This window comes from Aythya ferina (assembly GCF_964211825.1).
Source record: "Aythya ferina genome assembly, chromosome: 8".
Lineage (NCBI taxonomy): Eukaryota > Metazoa > Chordata > Aves > Anseriformes > Anatidae > Aythya > Aythya ferina.
The window spans coordinates 14135125-14154026 of NC_140304.1; the positions used below are offsets into that span (position 1 = coordinate 14135125).

General features: G+C 47.1%; 2 protein-coding genes across 15 annotated transcripts in view; both read left to right on the forward strand.

Annotated features, from left to right (window-relative positions):
• RC3H1 (ring finger and CCCH-type domains 1) overlaps positions 1–8624 on the forward strand; it is a 62105-nt gene extending 53481 nt beyond the window's left edge. For 9 of the 13 annotated variants that reach the window (XM_084526891.1, XM_084526881.1, XM_084526885.1 and 6 more), the window contains one exon: positions 35–8624. In XM_084526891.1, the coding sequence (XP_084383017.1) occupies positions 35–188 (154 nt within the window). In that variant the 3' untranslated portion in view covers positions 189–8624. The remainder of the gene's footprint in view (positions 1–34) is intronic. The other 4 variants (XM_084526886.1, XM_084526890.1, XM_084526893.1 and 1 more) reach the window with 1 other exon arrangement.
• Positions 8625–11502: 2878 nt separating this feature from the next.
• Positions 11503–18316, forward strand: SERPINC1 (serpin family C member 1). Of its 2 annotated transcripts, none has more exons than XM_084526925.1 (7): positions 11503–11707; positions 14314–14698; positions 15663–15878; positions 16256–16393; positions 16487–16880; positions 17229–17293; positions 17788–18316. In XM_084526925.1, exons 2-7 carry the CDS (start codon positions 14318–14320, stop codon positions 17959–17961), a joined length of 1368 nt encoding a protein of 455 aa, XP_084383051.1. In that variant the 5' UTR covers positions 11503–11707; positions 14314–14317; the 3' UTR covers positions 17962–18316. The 2 variants fall into 2 exon arrangements, with proteins under 2 accessions (XP_084383051.1, XP_084383050.1); XM_084526924.1 differs by having other exon boundaries at positions 11508–11707; positions 16487–16887; positions 17235–17293.
• The last annotated feature ends 586 nt before the right edge of the window (positions 18317–18902 follow it).

Here is an 18902-nt window from a genome sequence, read left to right on the forward strand (position 1 = left end):
CCCCACCCCCTTTCTCCTTGCAACTTTCTTTCAGCAGTGATGTTCCAAATGGATCTGCCTTGACACAGGAGAACATCGGCCTCCTGTCAAACAAGACAGCATCTCTCAGCCTGTCAGAGGACCCAGAGGGAGGAGGAGACAACCACGACTCCCAGAGAGTGGGAGTTACACCCACATCTGCTCCATGAAGTGAGGCCAGCATACCCCAGAGTTTCTTTTGCTGGGGTGTTGTTAGCTTCCATCACGTTTTTTTCCAGGGGTGATTGGAGAAACCCAGGAGTAACAGCAGTAGCAGAGCAGCAGGTCCAGAGGCAATGTGCACAAACACAACTACTAGAAACAAATCCTGCACATAGTTCACATTAACGCATTTTTTAATTAAAAAAAAATGAAAATTAGCAGTATCTGCAAGCGATTCAAATTAAATTTGTTTTTGTTCTGTGAATGAACTTTATTTTAATAACTTTGGACGCCTTGGGTCCCAGGGCTTAAAAAAAAAGATATTATATATATACTCTGTTTGATTAATTGTATGATCTTAATGAAGTAGGTTTTTCTTTTATTTTGGTATTATTACATAGCCAGTGCATAGTTCCTTATCACTTTAATTTCTTGACAAATAAAACAACCTGGCCACTTCCTTGTGTGATCTAAGAGTAAACAAGGAATGAGGGTTGGAGAGTAGCTGTGAATTGCAGTGTCAAAAGATGTGCAGCAAGTTTAATTCTTAAAATAAATCTTTCCCTTGTAGCTAGGAACTGAACCTTAGGTTTTGCAAGACTTATTCTTCTTTAAATAATTTAAATTTAAAGTACAAATGACAGAATCTTTTCAATGCAACCAGTGCAGTCCATAGCATAAGCGCTATCACAGCACGTGTGATTAAAACAAGAACAAAAGAAGTGTCCAATACACATTTTATTTAAAGGTTGCTGGCGTATTGTTTTCTGTTGGGGCTAAGGCGATCAGCTGTATGCAGACTGATCTACTACAACATGGGTATTTCTGAAGCTGGTTAGCTGGGGCCTGGGGTAAAGAGGCTTGAGTACCCAGTGAAGGCTGTGCAGCACAAGCAAGGCAGAAATAGCAAACAAGGAAAACATAAGGCTGTGCAGTTGCTGGAAGGATGTTAACAGCAAATGAGTTGCTCAACTGTGCTGGGTCATCCAGCATTTGTTGCTTTGTAGTTTTTGTTGTTTTGTTTTGTTTCCAATTTTCATTGGGCCTTTAAAATAAGCATACCCGAAGTCTGTACAATTAGGTTAATGCTAAGGGTCTTTCTGACCTCTGCTTTTTGAAGCAGATCTTTAAAGTGTGCCACCCTCTCAGCAACTCTTGCCTTTGTTATTTCTTCACTGCTATTTAATTACTATCAAAACATCATAACTTCTATGACCTGATTGTTTTCTTATTTCTGTTCAATGGTACACCAGTTAATTAGTGGTAATGCTGTTGTGAGAGCCTTTTTCTGAGAAGAAAGTCATCTTTGATTTGTGCATGTAAGTGATAGTAATCTTTCAAAAACATTTTTTTCTCTTTTAAGGTTCCCATTGTTTAGGGTCTGTATGCATCAATATCAGATGCCTCAGAATCAATTTGCAGGTTATCTGTCACCGCTGCACTGAGTCTTTCCTAGATTCATGTTTCACAGGAGGAAAGTTGCATCAAAAATGCCATGTAAGCTTCAGCATTGATTCTGTCAATAATAGTGAAAAGCAACTTTGGCTTTTTAAGCATAACTTGGAAAAAACATAAGCCTTTCTAGATCTGTTTTCTTTAAAAGTTTTAGAAAAAAAAGTTGTTCTTGCTGCACATTTTTTTTGACTTATCTGCATGCACTGGGGTGAGACCCTGTATACAAAGAACTCTGTGGAGATTAATTTTCAAGTGCTGCTCCCTCTGCATCTTCTTGGCCCATTCTCATTTTTTTCTTTCTGGGTTAGACTACTAAATCAGAAAGCACTGGTTATGTAATAAATTACTGCATTGCTTTGGTTGGGTAAAGCAAGAGTTAATAATTTTCTTGGTTTTTAGTTTTTTCCTTAACCTTAACTCCTGCTGAGGTCATAGCTACCTTGGGCTAAGCTTTGCATTCATCATACTGTTAAATAAAACAAAATGGGGGGTGGGAGGGGATACAGTCCCACTATTGCCTACCAGTAGGAGAGTCCAAACAGAAGACTCTTTTGAGTAGCAATTATTTAATTTGCCCAGTCAAGGCACCGCGTTTGTATACTATTTCACATTGAATTTGATTATGCCCTACAGACCTGGCTGGTCAAAGGATTTGATACACATATTGGCTTGGGATTCGAGCTTTCTTTTTTATTTAAATAAAAATTTATATATAAATATATATATACATATATACATAGTTATATCTGTATATATATTGGGTATGTTTTAAGAATTTTTTCGCATGAGTGCAGCTGTTGTGATCAAATGTCTGGGAGGTAGAAGCACTGAATGAAAATAAAGGCATTTTTCAGCACACACCCACCTTCTCCATATGTCTTTACACAGGTTTATTTCTCTCTTAGTTGAACTTTGGCCTCTTAACTGCTAAGAGTAGTTTTGAAGCTTGCTTTTTTTTTTTTTTTTTTTTTTAAATCCCTCTAACTTTCAGCAAAGAATCGTCTTTGCACTAGAACAGCTTCGCCCGCCCCCATCCATCCATATCTCCTACCTGAAGCCTGGCATTCCAGCCGCTCCCTTAGGAGCTGAGCAGAACTGGGCTAATGCAGTTTTGAGCCTGTCAGGTCTGTTCCTCCCTCCTCTGCCCTGGGCTTGGTGATGAGTAGAGGGTTCCCCTGGCAGCATGCTCACCACTCAGCTGCCACAGGCACCCTGCTGCATTCTCCCATCCCTAAGCGCAGAGCACCACCGTCAGGTCAGCCACCTCCTGGCTGATTTTAACTCTTCTTCCTGCTGTGTCTTCATTAACACAGGGAGCTTGTTTTAGCTGAGATAATGAGTGCAATATTCGCATCTAGGAGGACAAGCCCAGAATGTACCTTTTCTTTGATAGCAGTGGTTTTTTATGTAAACTGAATTCAGTTTATGTAAACTGAATTGTCAAAAATGGTTATGATGAATTTGAAACTACAGATTCATTTTCAACACTAGGAAGAAAAATGTGGAGGGGCAAAATACTTTTCACCTTTTATTACTTGTGCCAGCTATTTTCCTTTCCTGATTGATTTACCTTCCTCCCCTCCCCTTCTCTCCACTTCTGCTCTTGGGAGGTGTTCTATTAATAGTGAAGCTATTCAGATTGCCTTTACTGGCCTACGTATGGTGAATGCTTCCAAAACCCGTGGATTAGAAGGGAGACCTTACTGTTTTTTTTTCTTTGTCCAGCTCTCCATGCTGTACTTTGTGCATAGTGTCCTTGTTGTGATCAATGTGTCCAGGTGAAAGGCCTGTTTGCCCAGTATTATAGTTCGGCTTGTTAAACAGTTTGTTTAATATCTACCAACAATATTGATTTTTGGCTTTGGGTTTTTTCCCCTCTCCTGCCTTTTCCCTGCTTCCCTGGAAAAGTTGAGTTGACTGAAGTCAAACAGCAAAAACACAGTGCATGCTTTTAAGTCTTTTTGAAAGCTGCACGTAAAATTTTCACTTTTTCTGAAAAAGCATGCTAATAGCACTGATAGTACATGTAAGGGAAGCAATTGTGGTTACAGCACCCCTGGAGCAACTCTATATTGCTTGGTCCTATCATGGCCCCGGCTGTACAGAAATACTGTTACCTAAGTGAAACTGGTCTCACCTAGGCAGTGGCTCAGTCCCTCCTACTGGGGCAAGTAGTAACAATGCTACAATACCATTAGGGCACTACTGCGTTATTTAGTAGGTAGGCTGAATTTTGTACTGCAGTAGACATCTTTGAACACTTGTTGATACGGGAGTTTCAGCCCCAGCATGGACAAACCCCTCAGAATGGGAAGCTTCAGGTGTTAGGTTAAGCTTTAGTATGTCGAACAGTGATTCGGTCATTGTAGAAGTGGTTTGTTTTATGCTGTAGTGTTATTTTCCTTCTTCCCTTGTAACCATCTCTGCTTCTTCTCTTATGTCCTAGTTCTCTAAATAAGAGAAACCTCCACGTCTTCATCTGCTCCTTTTGTGCACTGGTGTATCCTGTCCCATTTTAGAGCAGCCCTTTTTTTCTTTAGATCAGAGTACCTTTCAAAACTTGCAGCACTGTTGTCCTCTTTCTTCTCAACTCCTTTTGTCTAGTTTCCTCTGAGCTTTATTCTCTCCCTTTTGTCTGTACCTTCCTTTCTTTCCTTCTGTGGCTTTCCCATTCACCCTCCCTGATTGTGTAACAGTGACAGCTTGCTGCCTCAAAACAGAGCATTCAAATGAATTCGCTTAGCCAATAACTTCTGTGAAGTTGCCTTTTCTAATGGTGTTATTACTCAGTGATGCACAAATGTGATATTGCCCCTACTGGTAGGCAAACGGGGGATCTGTATAAACATGGTAAACTGCTGTTTTTCTTTAAAGGAGAGCCAAAGACTTGTGCTTTACACTTTTTTTTTTCCTGGTGTAGCCATTTGATTGTCAAATCTTTGTAGGGTTTTGTGAGTTGACTGTATTATCCTAATAGAAATTTTTTAAAGTTCCTGATTGTTAAGCCTTATCCATGCATTGAATTGTGGAAAATCATTCCATGTAGTCACGCGATTTGCAATGTACTGAGATGTATCTGGGGTATTCTGACATGTTTTTAGTCTCACGTGCACTCCCCCAGCTGATGGAGTGGCTCATTTAGAGAGGGAGAAGGAACAGAAGTTTTATATTGTCAAAGAAGCCTTGTCTTAGTTTCAATCTAAATTGACTTGAATACTGATTTTAAATCTCTTCAGTTACGGGAAAGGATAATGTGTGGTGCAGATGTGACTGTTAAGCCCATTGGAACTGAAAAGATATGTCAAACTACCATTACATTAAATTAGATGTGGAAGAAGCAAACTTGTATGATGACATTGTCTCATGATGGCAAGAATTGAGTAAGGTGGGGGCAAATTCTTCTTTAGAAAAGATTAGGAATGAAGCTTTTCATTGATAATACAGTAAGTCACTTGCATTTCCCTTCCTTGATCTAACTTAAACTCTTGCAGACTGCTATTAAGGTTTTGGGGTTCAGAGAGGAATCTGAGTAGCATAATTGCTGATTTCCATTTATAATCTGGACTATAATGAAGCAGGTTAGAAGGTGGCGTCCTGACGAACCCTAGTACAAACTAGCTGTTTCAGAGCCGCTTGTATGGTCCAAGAAATTCAGTACTAATAATCAGGAGGCTCAACAGCAGGAGTGCCAACTCATCTTCTCTGTTCTAAAGTGGGAAACAAACAAAAAACACATCAGCAGTATGCAAGTTTGGTATATGTCTGTGTGTTTGAAGACGTATTTGTAGTCTTAGAATACCTAGAAGGAACATCACAAGGCTGACTGTGGCATGATCTTACTGTCATACTCAAGTTTTGTCATGTTTAGAAAACACACACTTCCAATGCTGTTAGCACTGACTTTTTTTTTAACAAAGTGTGTCAGCAACTTAATGTTTTGTATGATAATAGATCAATTTCCTTGGACAAAAAAAAAAAAAGGAAACGAAATTCTTGAGTTGTCTAAATAGGAATTTAGAAATGAACTGGAAGAACATCTGCCTTCTTTGCGTGTAAACTCTGAATTTGAGGAAAGTGAAACAGCTCTTCTAGGCCACCTCTTAAGGTATGGCCTTGGTGCTAGAAGTCAGGTGGCTGGTACTTGCAGGATGTGAGCACACAGGCTACGTAGCTCAAATTGATCTTTCTCAGATCAAATGTAATCTAAAATGTTAAACCTCATTGGGGATTCTCTTTTTCATACTCAACTGTTATCAACTGCATTATTTCCTACTGAAAGGAGGATGAAAGAGGCTGAAGAGCGAGTTCAAGTTACATAAGTAAGTGATTTAGGGGAATGTTATCCCAGTCAAGCCTGTTTACACAGTTAACATGTGGTCTTTATTCTTGTGTAGGAAGAAGAATGTAGCTGTTCAGTGTTGTCACAGTCTTCAAGGCACTTATTGTCATACAGGTAGAGCCTTGATTAGCAGGGAAAGAAGAGCAAACTTAATTTAATAATGATTTTTATTTTTTTAAATGGCAAGTGTAATATCATTCTGCAGAAACTCTCTGAACACTATGGTAAGTGAAGAGGGTGCAGCTTTTTACATCCCAGCAGCATGTGGGAATTTGGATTTGTCTGTATCCTCTTCTTTCTGCATCAGGAAAATCCCAGTCATTTGAAGCTTAGAATATGTGACCACAGTAATGAAAATTGGATGTCTGTAGCTTAGTAACCTAAATAATTGTTTTTTTCCCAGGTAATCTTTGCAATTTCAGTGAGTTTATGTATGATTTTAGTGCAGATTGCCAAGTGTTCAACATTTTGGAACATTCAGGTACCTAACTTCATCCAACAAAGTGAGTATCTTTGGACATACAGGTTGGAAGTTTTCATACTCCAGGAAACAAATGAAAGTTTTAGAAACACACGTTATCAGTTTCAATTTAACAAAACGCAATCTTGGGGAAGGTAGAAACAACAGGTGGTGCAGTGTCTCTGAAAAGAAGAATAATAAAAAAAAGATGATGTGATTACATATGAAATGTATATGGGCAAAATATATACCTGTAAGGAAAAAAAATCTTGTGGAGTATTTGATGTTTAAGAAATTATTTGCTTCTTTGTAATGTTAAATGGATTTACTAACTCTGTGGCAGACAGTACTCACAAGTCTTTGGCATCCAAACCAGGTTGTGTACTGGATGGATCCCACAACTGGACGTGTGCACTGACCTCTTTATTTCTAGCTTTTTAAAATGAAACTTGGCAGCAGTACTTCATAAATGTATAAAGCAACTAGAGACAGAAGAGAACACTGTTCGCATCGCAGCTGCTGCACAGTTTACCAATTGGTACCTTCAATCCACAGCCTCTCCTAAGGGAAGCTGCTCTAACATGGGCAAATCTAGCACACCAAATGACTTTGGTTTTGTGATTTTAAGAAGTTCCCCTTACCCCTTTTGGCCTCTGCTTGCTGTGTAAACAGCCTCTATGCTAAGAGAAGCTTTCCCTGAAGTCAGCTTAGCAACTGTACTGGAGCTTGATTATTTTCCCTGTTTTCTATAACCGGTAGCATAGTGTCGAGAGCTCCTTCCCCATTGTGTTTGTTGCTATGGGGAAGAAGAGGTGAGGCAAGGCATGCGTGGGAGGAGGGAGGAAGAGTTGCAGGATCTGTTCTGTGACAGTTCCCCCCCCCTTCTTTGAAATCTTCTGCTTCCAGTTGTGGGATTTCTCTATAGATGACATTTTTTTCTCCTGTTTTTGTAAGCCTAGTTTTCTTTGATCTTATTAGTTCTGTACAAGTCTCCCCGAGACATTCTGCAGTCATTATCACCTTTTTGGGTGGAGTTTATTTTTTGTTTGTTTGGTTGGTTTTTTAAATAACTTTTTAACATTGGTGCATATATGCTTGGGATAGAGCTCATGTAATTTTCCAATCGTATTGATTGTATGTGATTGTGCCCTGCAGAGGTATATTTAACAAAAAAATAAATAAAAAGGATAGTCTAGGTAATAAAGGAGACCGTGAGATTTGTTGAGTCAGGTTATGAACTATTTCTTGAATTTATTTAGGACATTGGATAAGTGAAATTCCCTGTCTGCTGTTCTCAAAAGTCAATGCTAAACAAAATGTCATTATTTCTGTTTATTGAACTGGTTCTTTAGTTGCTTTTCTCCTCCTCCTGCTGTTTTCTTCCTTTCCTGCTTTTCTTCCCCATCCAAAAAAAAAAATCTTGAGCCTTATGGGGATGGCTGACTGTTGGAGTGCTGTTGTGAATATGTATTGTTTGTAACTACCAGAACACTTTTACTAGGAGTAGAGATTAAGTAGGATGTATGAGAAGAATTCCATAAACTGAATTCTTTGCAAATTCAGGGGAAATTTGAAGCTTTTTACATACAGGTCTAGTCGTGGGGAGACACTGAGGCCTGTAAGGTATTGAGATGTCTTCCCTTGAAACGTTAGAGGCTTTGCTGCCTGTTGGAAAGTCTCTGAGATGACAAAAAGAGCAGAGGAGTTCACTCTGACTCCCTGTGTCTTTACTCCTGCAACAGACTTTTTTAAATGTGAAAGAAAAGCCTTTAGGTATTGTGCTGAAGTGGAACAGAGCAGATTGAAGGAGGCAAAAGGCAAGAGGATCCTGAGATCCAAAAAGCAGAGTTTGTCTCTTTTTTAACCTGTAGAGCCAACAGTGTTACTTCTTACTAAAGAATGGGGAAGCGGAGACCTGTTGTGTGTGCATGGTGGTTATGTAGAAAAAGCCATATGTCAAAATGCGATTTCTTTCTTCACCTTGTTTTTCTCCCTCCTAAAGCTGACTCAGCCTCTCCCTGCTTCCACATAGTGTGTAAGGGTCCTTTGAGCTGCAGATTCAACAAACAAATACTTTATTGAGTGGAAAGGTGGTGATTCGCTACTTGGTTTGTAAATAGATGAAAGTGTCTACAAGGTCGTATCTGCTTTTCTGTCAGCATTTATATTAAATGATAAATTAATGGTGAACACTTTGAAATATCTCTCATTTTCTGTCTCGGATGAGTGTACCTTCTCTGAAGTGGGATGTGATGTCCTGACAATTGAAGGCTTTCTTCAGACCAAGGCAAGTTTATTCTCCGCTGTGCTGGAGCACAAGCGATGCTGAACAGCAGAGAAGCCGTGCCCCTCTCTTAGGGTCTGGTCTGTGCTCTGGTGGCTCTGCTGGTGTAAGCCAAGCAGCTCCTTCGAACAAGGAAGGATATTCAGAATAATCTCCTTTGCTACTTGGAGAGATCCAGCATGAGGTGCTCACTTGGCTAACCCAAAGCCCATCATCGCCGTTAGGGCCCCTCACGCTTCACACAGCTGAGCTTCCTCACTGGAAAGGCTCGAAACATTCAGTTCCTGTAAAGGGAGGTGTGTTTAGCTAGCAATCCAGCAGAAAAATAGGCGTTGCTACTGGTGAAGGCTTTCTTTCCCATTCTCCCACTGGTCTGAGAGTTGCAGGACGCTCAGGGGCTTTAATAAAAAGCTGCAGAGTTTCTGTCAAGCAGTTGGTTTCTAAAAAAAAAAAACCATCTGCAGTGCTGTAGAGGGTCTGATCCCATTGGAAAGGAGCGGCTTTAACTCAGGAGCTTTGGGGAAACTGCATGGCAAGGAGGGGAGGCTGGTCCGAGTGGATGGCAGCTGCTGGAAAAACTTCTCACCTTTGGGTGGGGATACCAGGAGAGGAGTGAGCTGCAAAGCCTGGCCCAGAACTTGAGATTCCCTCGTCCCACCTTGCTCAGTGTGTCTTCCCTGAGCACCACCACAGAACAGCAGTGAGCACTCAAAGCACGAACCGAAATCGACGTGAATTTGCTTACCTCTCAGGTATGTTTAACGGCTGTCTCTTTCTAGGTTCTTTTCAGGTTCTCCAAAACGAGGGCCATGCAAGCACATTCAGAAAACATGACTCGCCTCTCCCTGCTGCTCTCAGTTGCTCTCAGTAGCTCAGGGCTCTTTTTTGTGAAAAGCAGAGCCTGTGATGCTCCCGCAGAGCTGGCAGGGAGCCGTGTGCTGTGCTGAGGGGGCTCAGGGAAGGCAGCAGCACCCTGACACGACATCCCTGGCTGGGCTGTCGTTGTCTTGTGCTTTCCCTGACCCGTGAGTGCAGCTCTGACTCCCCAGCTCTTGCCTGTGAGTGCAGCAGAGACTGCAGGTGCCTGATCCCCTTTGCCCCAGGCTGCCCGTGCTGTAGTTGGGTTGGGTTGGGGCAGCTGGTGGCTGCTCGGTGTGAGCTGGGACCCCTCTGCAGCTTTGGGAGAACAAGTCTCTGCCCTAGCACCGTCAGGCAGCCAGGGACTTGCTGTAAAGCACTTGAAATTTTGGATACTTCCTTAGGTACAGCCCAGGCACCGCTGCTGAGTTGTTGCTTTGAACTGAACCCATAATTAACTGGCACTGAAGTGCTGCACCTAGATGCTTTTGTCAGCCACCCTTTAGGGCACAGCTCGGGCAGCTTAAAGATCCTGTCAGCCCTTCCCCAAGGGTTGGGATACCTCGAGGAAGCAGCTGGCTTGCCTGCAGTGTGGATGCCGGCAGTTGCCTCAGTTTGCAAGGAACGTGAAGTCGCAGTGCTCCTGTGCCTTGTCACACTGCTGGCAGTTCATTCACGTTAGCCCCAGCTGTATGGGGTGTGCAGAGTATGGAGATGTTTGCTCATGGGTTGTTTTTTTACTGCCTTGAACTGCCTCAGTGTGGGACGAATGGAAGCCTGTGCGTGGGTATCTGCCTGCTGGGAGTGGAGACTCTCTGATTCCCTCTGAAGGCTCTGGGATCTGTGAGCCCGTGTGTCACCTCAGCACATGGAAACCAGCCGCCTCATGGAGCACCCCAAGCAGGTACAGCGTGCAAGCCTGTCCTCACAGAGCACATTTTACCTCCTGTGCTACCACGTGGCCAAAAACACTGCAGTGAATCCCTGCCTTGCATCACAGATCTGCTCTGCTGGGTGCTTCCTGCCCCGGCCTGCATCAGGCAGAAAGCAAACATGAGGGGCTTGTGGGTTTGGGTGTGCTGCTGGGCACTGTTTGGAGGGGATCCTGTAGCTTCTGTGCTTGTTCTTGGTGAAGATCCCCCCAGTTTGTGGAAGAGATGAGAGCAAGCACGAAGGTACAGCAGGTACGGTGCTCGTGTTGTACAAAGCCACTGTGAGAGCGGCACTTGTGGCCACGGGCTGTGGGGGAGAACCCCTAAAGCAAAGCTGGGTGCAGAGCATGCCATCCTCTTTGGCACTTACTTCCCCAATCTTTGTCCCATTTAATTCCAGTCTGCAGCTGTGTTGTCCGCTGAGACCTTGGCTCTTACTGGGCTAGTAGCGGTTGGCTTTGGTGCCTGCAGAGCCAGCCAGCTCCTGCGCTGCCATGTTCGGAGGCAGCGCCGCTCCCTTTGTGGGGCAGCTGTGTCCTAGACCTGAAATCTGTTGCTCAATGCTGCCCCCAGCACTGCTTGGGCCAGGGTGGAGGCTGTTAACCCACAGCTGCCCAGCTGTGCAAGTGGAAAGGTGAGGGGATTTAGGAGGGCGTGTGTTGGAAACCACGGGGCAGGAAGCGGGGTGGATTGTCCTACATTGTGCCCATTTGTTTGGGAAACGGACTGATGGGACAGTGATAGGGCTCGGGGCAGAAAGAAGCATTTTGCTGAGTTATGAGATGCTAATGTGAGGTTAACAAATACCTTAGGATGATCAGGTTTTTATTTGCCCTCCTGAAAGTTTTTTCATGAGCAGATAATTTTCTTATTGGCAAGAAATGGGCAGCTGGCATTGGTGTGCGATGGGTGGTCAAACTTTCCCTTGTCAGATTGAACTTTAAAACCTCTTTCAAACCAAACACTGTTTTTTTCTGCTCTTTGCTTAACCTTTTGCAGCTGGTCATCAGCCTTTGGCCTCAGCATCCTACTCCCCTCCCACCCTCTGCTTTCGTCTGTGCTCTGCTCAAGCACAGAAACCCAGTGGGGAAACTGCTTTGGACTGATTTGGGCACCCTCAGGTCTCGAGCAAGACTGCCTGTCTTCTCAACAACTTGTCTTTACATCCCAAAAGCAGAAGGCTGGAGGCAGCGGGCCAGGTAAGAGAAACCAATTCCACTCTTCTTTCATTTTTAATTAACTCCTTGTCACAGGTTCATTTCCCTTTGTAGGAGCCTGTGAACCCAGGCTGCTGCCAGCCTGCTCTCTTGCTCCGGGCACGGGCCGGAGGAGCTGTTTGGAGAAGGCTCTGCCAGCCCGGCTCTCACACGGGCCTGCTGGTGCTTGTGCTGTGCTTGGGTCTTGTCCCTTGTGTGCACCAGTCCCTGAGCTGGCTGGAAAGGAGCAGTGCTGATTTGCTCTCTGCTCCATTTGGGGGCTCTCAGGGGATCAGGGAAAGCTCTTTTTGAGCGCATAAGTCATCTTCAAGTGGTGTGAGCTGCTGGACTGCTTGGTACTCCCTGCGAGTGCTGCGGGACGCTCATGCCACAGCAGAGAGTGATGGCAGTTTCAGCCCGGCGTGTCTGGGGGAGCTCCCCAAGCTGGGGGCTCTGAGCCCCGTTTGTGGCTGCCCTTCCCTGCAGAGCCGAGCGGCGGCAGGGTGGGGATGTGCTGTGCTGGCTGCAGCCCGGCTGTGTCACACGGCAGGCGTGGGCTGGGGGCTTCTCTGCCTTTGCCTGGAGTCTTCTGGTTTCGAGCTGATTCAGCAACTCGCTTCTTGGCTTTCTACACTTCTCCCAGAAAAAATGAGCCCTTCCCAGTTTGTACATTCTTCCCTGCCAGTAACCCTTTTTAGACAGCGATGTTGCTGTAATGCTTTTGGGATCCTTCCAGGATGAGAGCGGTTGCCATATGGATGCGTGGCAGTGCTGCAGGGGGAAAGGGGAAGGCGAAGAGCTGCGGAGGGAGGCGGGCCGCTTCTCAGCGGAGTGACACGGCACTGAGCTGGCCTCAGCTAGGGAGGGCTCCTGCTCTAACGGGCAGCCCTCCCTTCTTGTAGAGGGCGTTCTCTGCAGGTCTCGTGCTTCCCCTCGTCCTGAAAATGCTGTGTACGTGCACTGGGTGGGCTGAGCTGGCCAAAGTGGCTGATAAATCTGAATTAAGGCGTTAAGTGTAAAATTCTGTATCACCTCCTAACTTACGGAGTCGGGACTGTACCATGCAGTCTACACATGCTCCCTTCCCCTGTGTGCTGGGTTTTATGCGTAGCGCCAGGCACCATCTGCCTTTGCCTTGAAAGAAGCAGGCAATCGTGCTCCTTGTGACCATACCTCTCCCAAAAGCATCTGAACAGCTTTCCTTTCTCTTCCCCTCCTGCCCTGGGTGGTTTTGGTGTCAGGGCGGCTGACTTCCTGCCTGGTTTAGGTTTTGCTCTTCGTGGTGTTGCAGCTGCTCTGCACACCCGTACTAAACCTTTTGAAAGATAATCTGTTTGTTTTTACCACCAAGAGTGGCCATGGCCTGAGCAAGAACATCTTGTTTTGGCATGTTTTCTTGCAGTGCTTGTTGCTATGCTATTAGCTGGAGAGGGCCCCTCAGGGCTCAACGCAGCCTTGGTGCCAAATGAGGTAATCGCTGCTTTTGCAGAAGAACTGGAGCCCAGATGAAGTTGTTGCTCAAGAGCCCGGTGAGGGGACTGTGAAAGAAGGCAGAGGTCTCCCACATCCCAGATCACCAGGTGCTGCAGAGACGGGCGGCACCGGTGGTGAACGCAGCTTGTCCATGCTCCGGTTCCTCACACGGCAGCGCGGTTACTGCAGTGCTGAGCGCACGGGGGCAGGCGGAGACCCAAGCTGGATGCTTCTCTTCCACAGCGGGCATGTCCTGGGCAAGCTGCCAGCCCTTTCCAGCAGTTGTTTCCCAAGCTGCTGTGGCTGTGGTCTGTGAGCTTCCTCCCGCAGGACACGTGAATAAACCCGACAGAGTCACGTAAAGGGCATCTCCAAACCACTCTGTGCAGAAGGCCTTGCGTGCTGCTTCATCAGCCCCTGCATGGCCAGCAAGGGTTTGCTGCCAGTGCTGGTGGGAGGGGCATCCCTTGCTTTAGCAGAGGTGGAAATGTAAATGATCTCTGGCTTTCTAGGAGACTTTTCAAGACCTGTTTTTGCTGGAATGTGGTCACTGATGTTAGTCTCACCTCCTCAGGTAACAGGGACAGTCAGTTTTTATCGCAGCATGGATGGGAATAGCTGCAATACCCTGGCTACACCATATGATTGTATGTAGTGCGCTTTTTAGGGACTGAAGATGCTCAGCACTTGGAAGGACTGGAAGAGGGGAAGGAAACGGTCAAACATTTTGTCTAAGGCTGGCTTGTCTGCCAAGCTTGTGGCATCTAGGGGCCCTCCACACGAGGAAGCTGGGTAGGAGCTGTACAGAAGCATAAATGCAACTGAACTGCAGACCCAGCTCTGGCAGCTGTACAGTGGGGGAGGCTCAGACCTTTGATCCACATGTCCTTGCACCAATTTGCCAGGGCTGCTTAAAAACAGGCACCCGGGGCTGTAGGAAAGCACTGTTTTCATTATGTCATGTGTAAAAGCAGAGTGTGCTCCGAGGCATTCCTGCTCCTGCTTCGTCCTGCAGCTGCAATATGAAAGGGCAATGGGAGGGGGGTACAGTGGCGGTCCTGCTGCTCGGGTGCTGTGACAATACTGGGGATTTCTTGGGCAGGCGGGTGCCTAGTGAGCTCTCTCTCTGGTTCCAGGGCAATGCATCTCTTTGTGGTGTGTCTCTTCAGCGTCTGGGGCCTGGCTGCCCCTAAGCCCTATGTTGTGGAAGATATTTGCACTGCGAAGCCCCGCGACATCCCGGTGAACCCCATGTGCATCTATCGCAACCCCGAGAAGAAGTTCCAGGAGGGCGAGGGGCAAGAGCCAGGGAAGGGCAAGAGCAAGATCCCGGAGTCCACTAACCCCCGGGTCTGGGAGCTGTCAAATGCCAACTCGCGCTTCGCCATCGTCTTCTACAAGTACCTGGCCGACTCCAAGGACAATGGAGAAAACATCTTCATGTCGCCCCTCAGCATTTCTACAGCCTTCGCCATGACCAAGCTCGGAGCGTGTGGTGACACCCTGCAGCAGCTCATGGAGGTCGGTGGTGTTTCCTCAGCCCTTCCCTGTAGCCGTCACCAAGGGCTGAAAGGCTGCAGAGGTGACGGTGGCCAACAGCTGCCGAGAGCCATCCGTGTCAGGGTGGCTCTCTGGCTTGAGAAGCACCATTGGGTTAAACAGCCCCTGGGGAGGAAGACGTGAGGCTGCTCGTGCCTCTGTGTTCAGATCCCAGCTCTGCAGGGACCACCTGTGGTCATCTGCAGTCTGGGGGCAGACCAGCAAAATGCTGAAATCCTTCCCCTCTTGGCCAGCCCCCCCTGCTGAGGGGACCCTTCTCTCGCTGAGCCAGTGCCCTCCCATAGGAGGTGGTGCCAGGGATCCCAGATGTCTGTGAGCGCTGTGCTGTGGGATTTTCTGTGCCTAAAGCCTTGAGCTGGAGACTAGCTGACAAATTCGAATTGTTCTTCCAGTTGGCAGCTAGGAACAGATTAGGGAGAAAAAAATGCGCTGCAGAAACCTACCCTCAAAGCAATTGCTACATCTTAGAAAACAGATAACAAGTACCAGAATTACTCAGCAGACCATGAGAATTGCTCCTGGGAAGGAGCAGCCTTCGGCCTTCTCACGGGAGGGCTTAGCCCAAACCTCCTGTGGCCTGTGCTGACCCAGGAGCTGCCTCCAGGCCCCTGCCGTGCTGCCCGCCTTGTGTGAGGCCCCCCGGGGCTGGGGCAGGGGGGTTGAATCCCTGAGCATGGACTGTGCTGGTTGTAACAGCGCTGGGGAAAGCCTGGTGGCTCACATGCTGGGCTGGAACTGGTTCCCTGACAGAGGTTGGGGGCACAGAGGAAAAACTTGCGGAGCAAAAGCTCTGAAGGCCTGTAGAGCTCTCAGTTCTGTGGCTTAGGCTGGCGAGGGAGGGCAAAGGCTGCTGGTGGGATCCTGGAGCTGTGGGGGAGTACAGGAGCTGGCTGGTGAATCTCTTCTCGCTGCTTGGCCCCTCCAGGTCTTCCAGTTTGATACTATTTCAGAAAAGACGTCCGACCAGGTCCACTTCTTCTTTGCCAAGCTCAACTGCCGGCTTTACAAGAAAGCCAACAAATCGTCAGAGCTAATATCAGCCAACCGCCTCTTCGGAGAGAAATCTTTGGTCTTTAACGAGACCTACCAGAACATCAGCGAAATAGTGTATGGAGCCAAACTCTGGCCGTTGAACTTCAAAGTGAGTGTGAACTTCTGTTGTTTGTGTGTGTCTTTTTTTCTGTGTGGGTTTTTTTTTTTTTTTTTGGTTTGTGGCAGAGGGAGGGGAGTGTTTTTTCCTCCCTGCCCTTCTGCTTTTGCTGCATCCTCACCTCCTGCCCGCAGGCAGTGCCACGCTCTGGGCATGCAGGACACAAGTGAAGGCAGGCGGGAGGACAGGACACAGCTCCTCCTGTCCCAGCTCCTTAACCACAATCACTTCGCAGCTCCTAATTTCTAAACACTGCAGCACTGTGCGGTGTCCTTCCTCAGCATGCACCCTGTAATGCCTCCTACAGAAGGGTTACAAAGAAGTTTTTTATAACCCTTGACTTAACCTATTTTGGTCTCGTCCTTCAGGAGAAGCCAGAGCTTTCCAGGAAGATCATAAATGAGTGGGTGGCTAATAAGACAGAGAGGCGCATTACAGAAGTGATCCCAGAGGGAAGCATCAATGATCTCACTGTCCTGGTCCTGGTCAACACCATTTATTTTAAGGTACAGCTAACAAAACTTGGGGGAGCAGCCAACTTCCCTGGGGGGAGTAATGATGCTCATGTTTGTCTCTGTGCTCCTCAATCTCCCTTGTAGGGGCACTGGAAATCACAGTTCCCGACTCCGAACACAAGACTGGATTTGTTTCATAAAGCCAACGGGGAGACCTGTCAAGTCCCAATCATGTACCAAGAGTCCAAATTCCGCCACGCATCCGTTCCCCAGGACAAAGTGCAGGTGATGGAGCTGCCTTACAAGGGGAACGATATCACAATGGTGCTGGTCCTGCCCTATGCTGGGACGCCGCTGGTGGAGGTAGAGCGAGACCTGACATCGGAGAAGCTGCAGGACTGGATAGACTCCATGCGGGAGGTCTCTCTCACAGTCTCTCTCCCTCGCTTCCGCATTGAGGACAGCTTCAGTGTCAAGGAGAAGCTGAGAAAAATGGGGCTGGAAGATCTCTTCAGTCCAGAAAATGCGAGACTCCCAGGTCAGATGTGGAAATGGGGTGGTGGAGGTGGAGGTATAACCGCTCCTCTGCAGGTGCCAGGGCAACACGTGAGGAAAAAGACTGTGCCCACATTGAAGTGATGCTACACCCATGAGGGACTCAGTGCTCTGTCCTCATCGAGGATGCACAGCCCTGCTCAGCACCAAGGGCATGGGAGTTGAGTAATCAATTACAGTTGATGGAGGATATCCTTGTTTTAGGGCAAATGTGCCTTCTGTTTTGAACACAGGTCATGAAAGGTCATGAAGGATGGAGGTGTTTTGTATCTTGAGCTGCTCTCTCCATACATTGTTGTAACTCTCCCCATTCTGTTATTCTGGGTTTCAGGCATAGTTGCAGAGGGCCGTACAGACCTGTACGTATCTGAGGCTTTCCACAAAGCCTTCCTTGAGGTAAGCCTTCTTTTGTCCCAGGATATGTTTTGCTCTTTCTTTTAAAAACTTGAAGCATAAAGGGAAAAAAGTAGCTCTGGACCAGTGGTGGTCACTTCCTCAGTGATTTGGGGCTCTGGGGTAAGGTAGAACCTCAGTACCTTGAGCGTGTAAAGGTGCTCAGCCCCCAGTGATGCTGCAGGTGTTGGGAGCACAAGTAGGACACGATGGGAGCCTGAGGCCTGATCCAAAGCTTTGTGACAAGACTCAAGTGCTCTTTCCTGCTTATTTCATGGCAGGTGTGTGCCGGGTGGGTGGCACAGCTTGGCACGGTTGGGCTGGCAGTGCTATCCTCCTGCCTTCCTTGGGTAGAGATCTCCTCTTTACCAATGTAAAAGAATGTGCTCTGACCTGTGCTGTCATCTTGTGCTCCAAACTGGTGGGGTAGGAGGGAGAGCCCTCCAACTGCTGCATAATGCCTGTATTTTAAACCCATCTTCTCTTTTGGTTGGTAGGTGAATGAAGAAGGCAGCGAGGCATCAGCGGCCACAGCCGTCCTTGTCTCCGGCCGCTCCTTCCCTATGAACAGAATTATCTTTGAAGCCAACAGGCCCTTCTTGCTTTTCATCCGGGAAGCCGCCCTCAACACCATCATCTTCATGGGCAGAATATCTGATCCTTGCTCCTAAATGGGCTGTCAGGGCCTCACTTCTCCCTTTCTGCCCTTGAAAAAGGGGCAGTAGGGTATCGGCACGCAGCCCACATCGCTGCCGGGGCGGTTGGTCTTACTGTTTGGTGCAAGCTGCGGGGACGGATTGGAACCAGCTGGGCTGCTCCTGCCCCTCCTTGCTGTGTCAGGTGAGGGGGTCTCAGAGGGCACCTCTCCTTCTTGCTCAGAGGAAACTGAATTTTTTGTGGCATCCAGGACTGAGTCCAGCATCGCTGTTGTTCTTGTATCCAACCCCTCCTCCCTTTCAGGCATCAAACTGTAACTCTGATCCCCCAGTACATTAAAAGCCTATACGTCTGTCTGTAACAAACTGATCTCTGAATGGACGCTTTTCACTAAGTTGCTTCCGAGACTTGTCAAGGAACGCGCCCTTACCTACACTCCTCAGTCCCGGCAGAACAGCTGGCAAGGCCAGTGGAACTGCCACAGCCAGAGGGCACGTGCTTGCTGGGCCAGAAACATCTTTCTGAAGTTTGGCACTGAACAGATGCTGGGTAGAAGAGCTGCCGAGTAGCAGAGTCCTCCTTGCCAGCAGCTTTGGTGTGTCTGATGTGTCCAAGTGCTGTACAGGCGCTGGTGAAAGCCTCATGGAGCCAAGGCTCCTGAATCTGTTGTTTTGAGAAGTAAGCTTCAAACTAGCTCCACATTCAAGTTACTGTAGCGGGGGTGGCTCTGGACAGTGGTGATGTCCTACTAAGGTGATAGCTGCAACTAATGCAACTGCCATCTCCAGCTGTGTGTGAGTTTGCTATCTCACCTGAGTGTACTCCTAGAGCTGAGGCTTGCTGGCCTGCTGCCACGCCATGTGTGTGATTTGAATTCTGGTCTACCCGAGGTGGTTATGCTGCAGTGGGACCTCTGGCAGGGTTGCCTTTGAGATGCAGAAGTGAAGTGTGATGA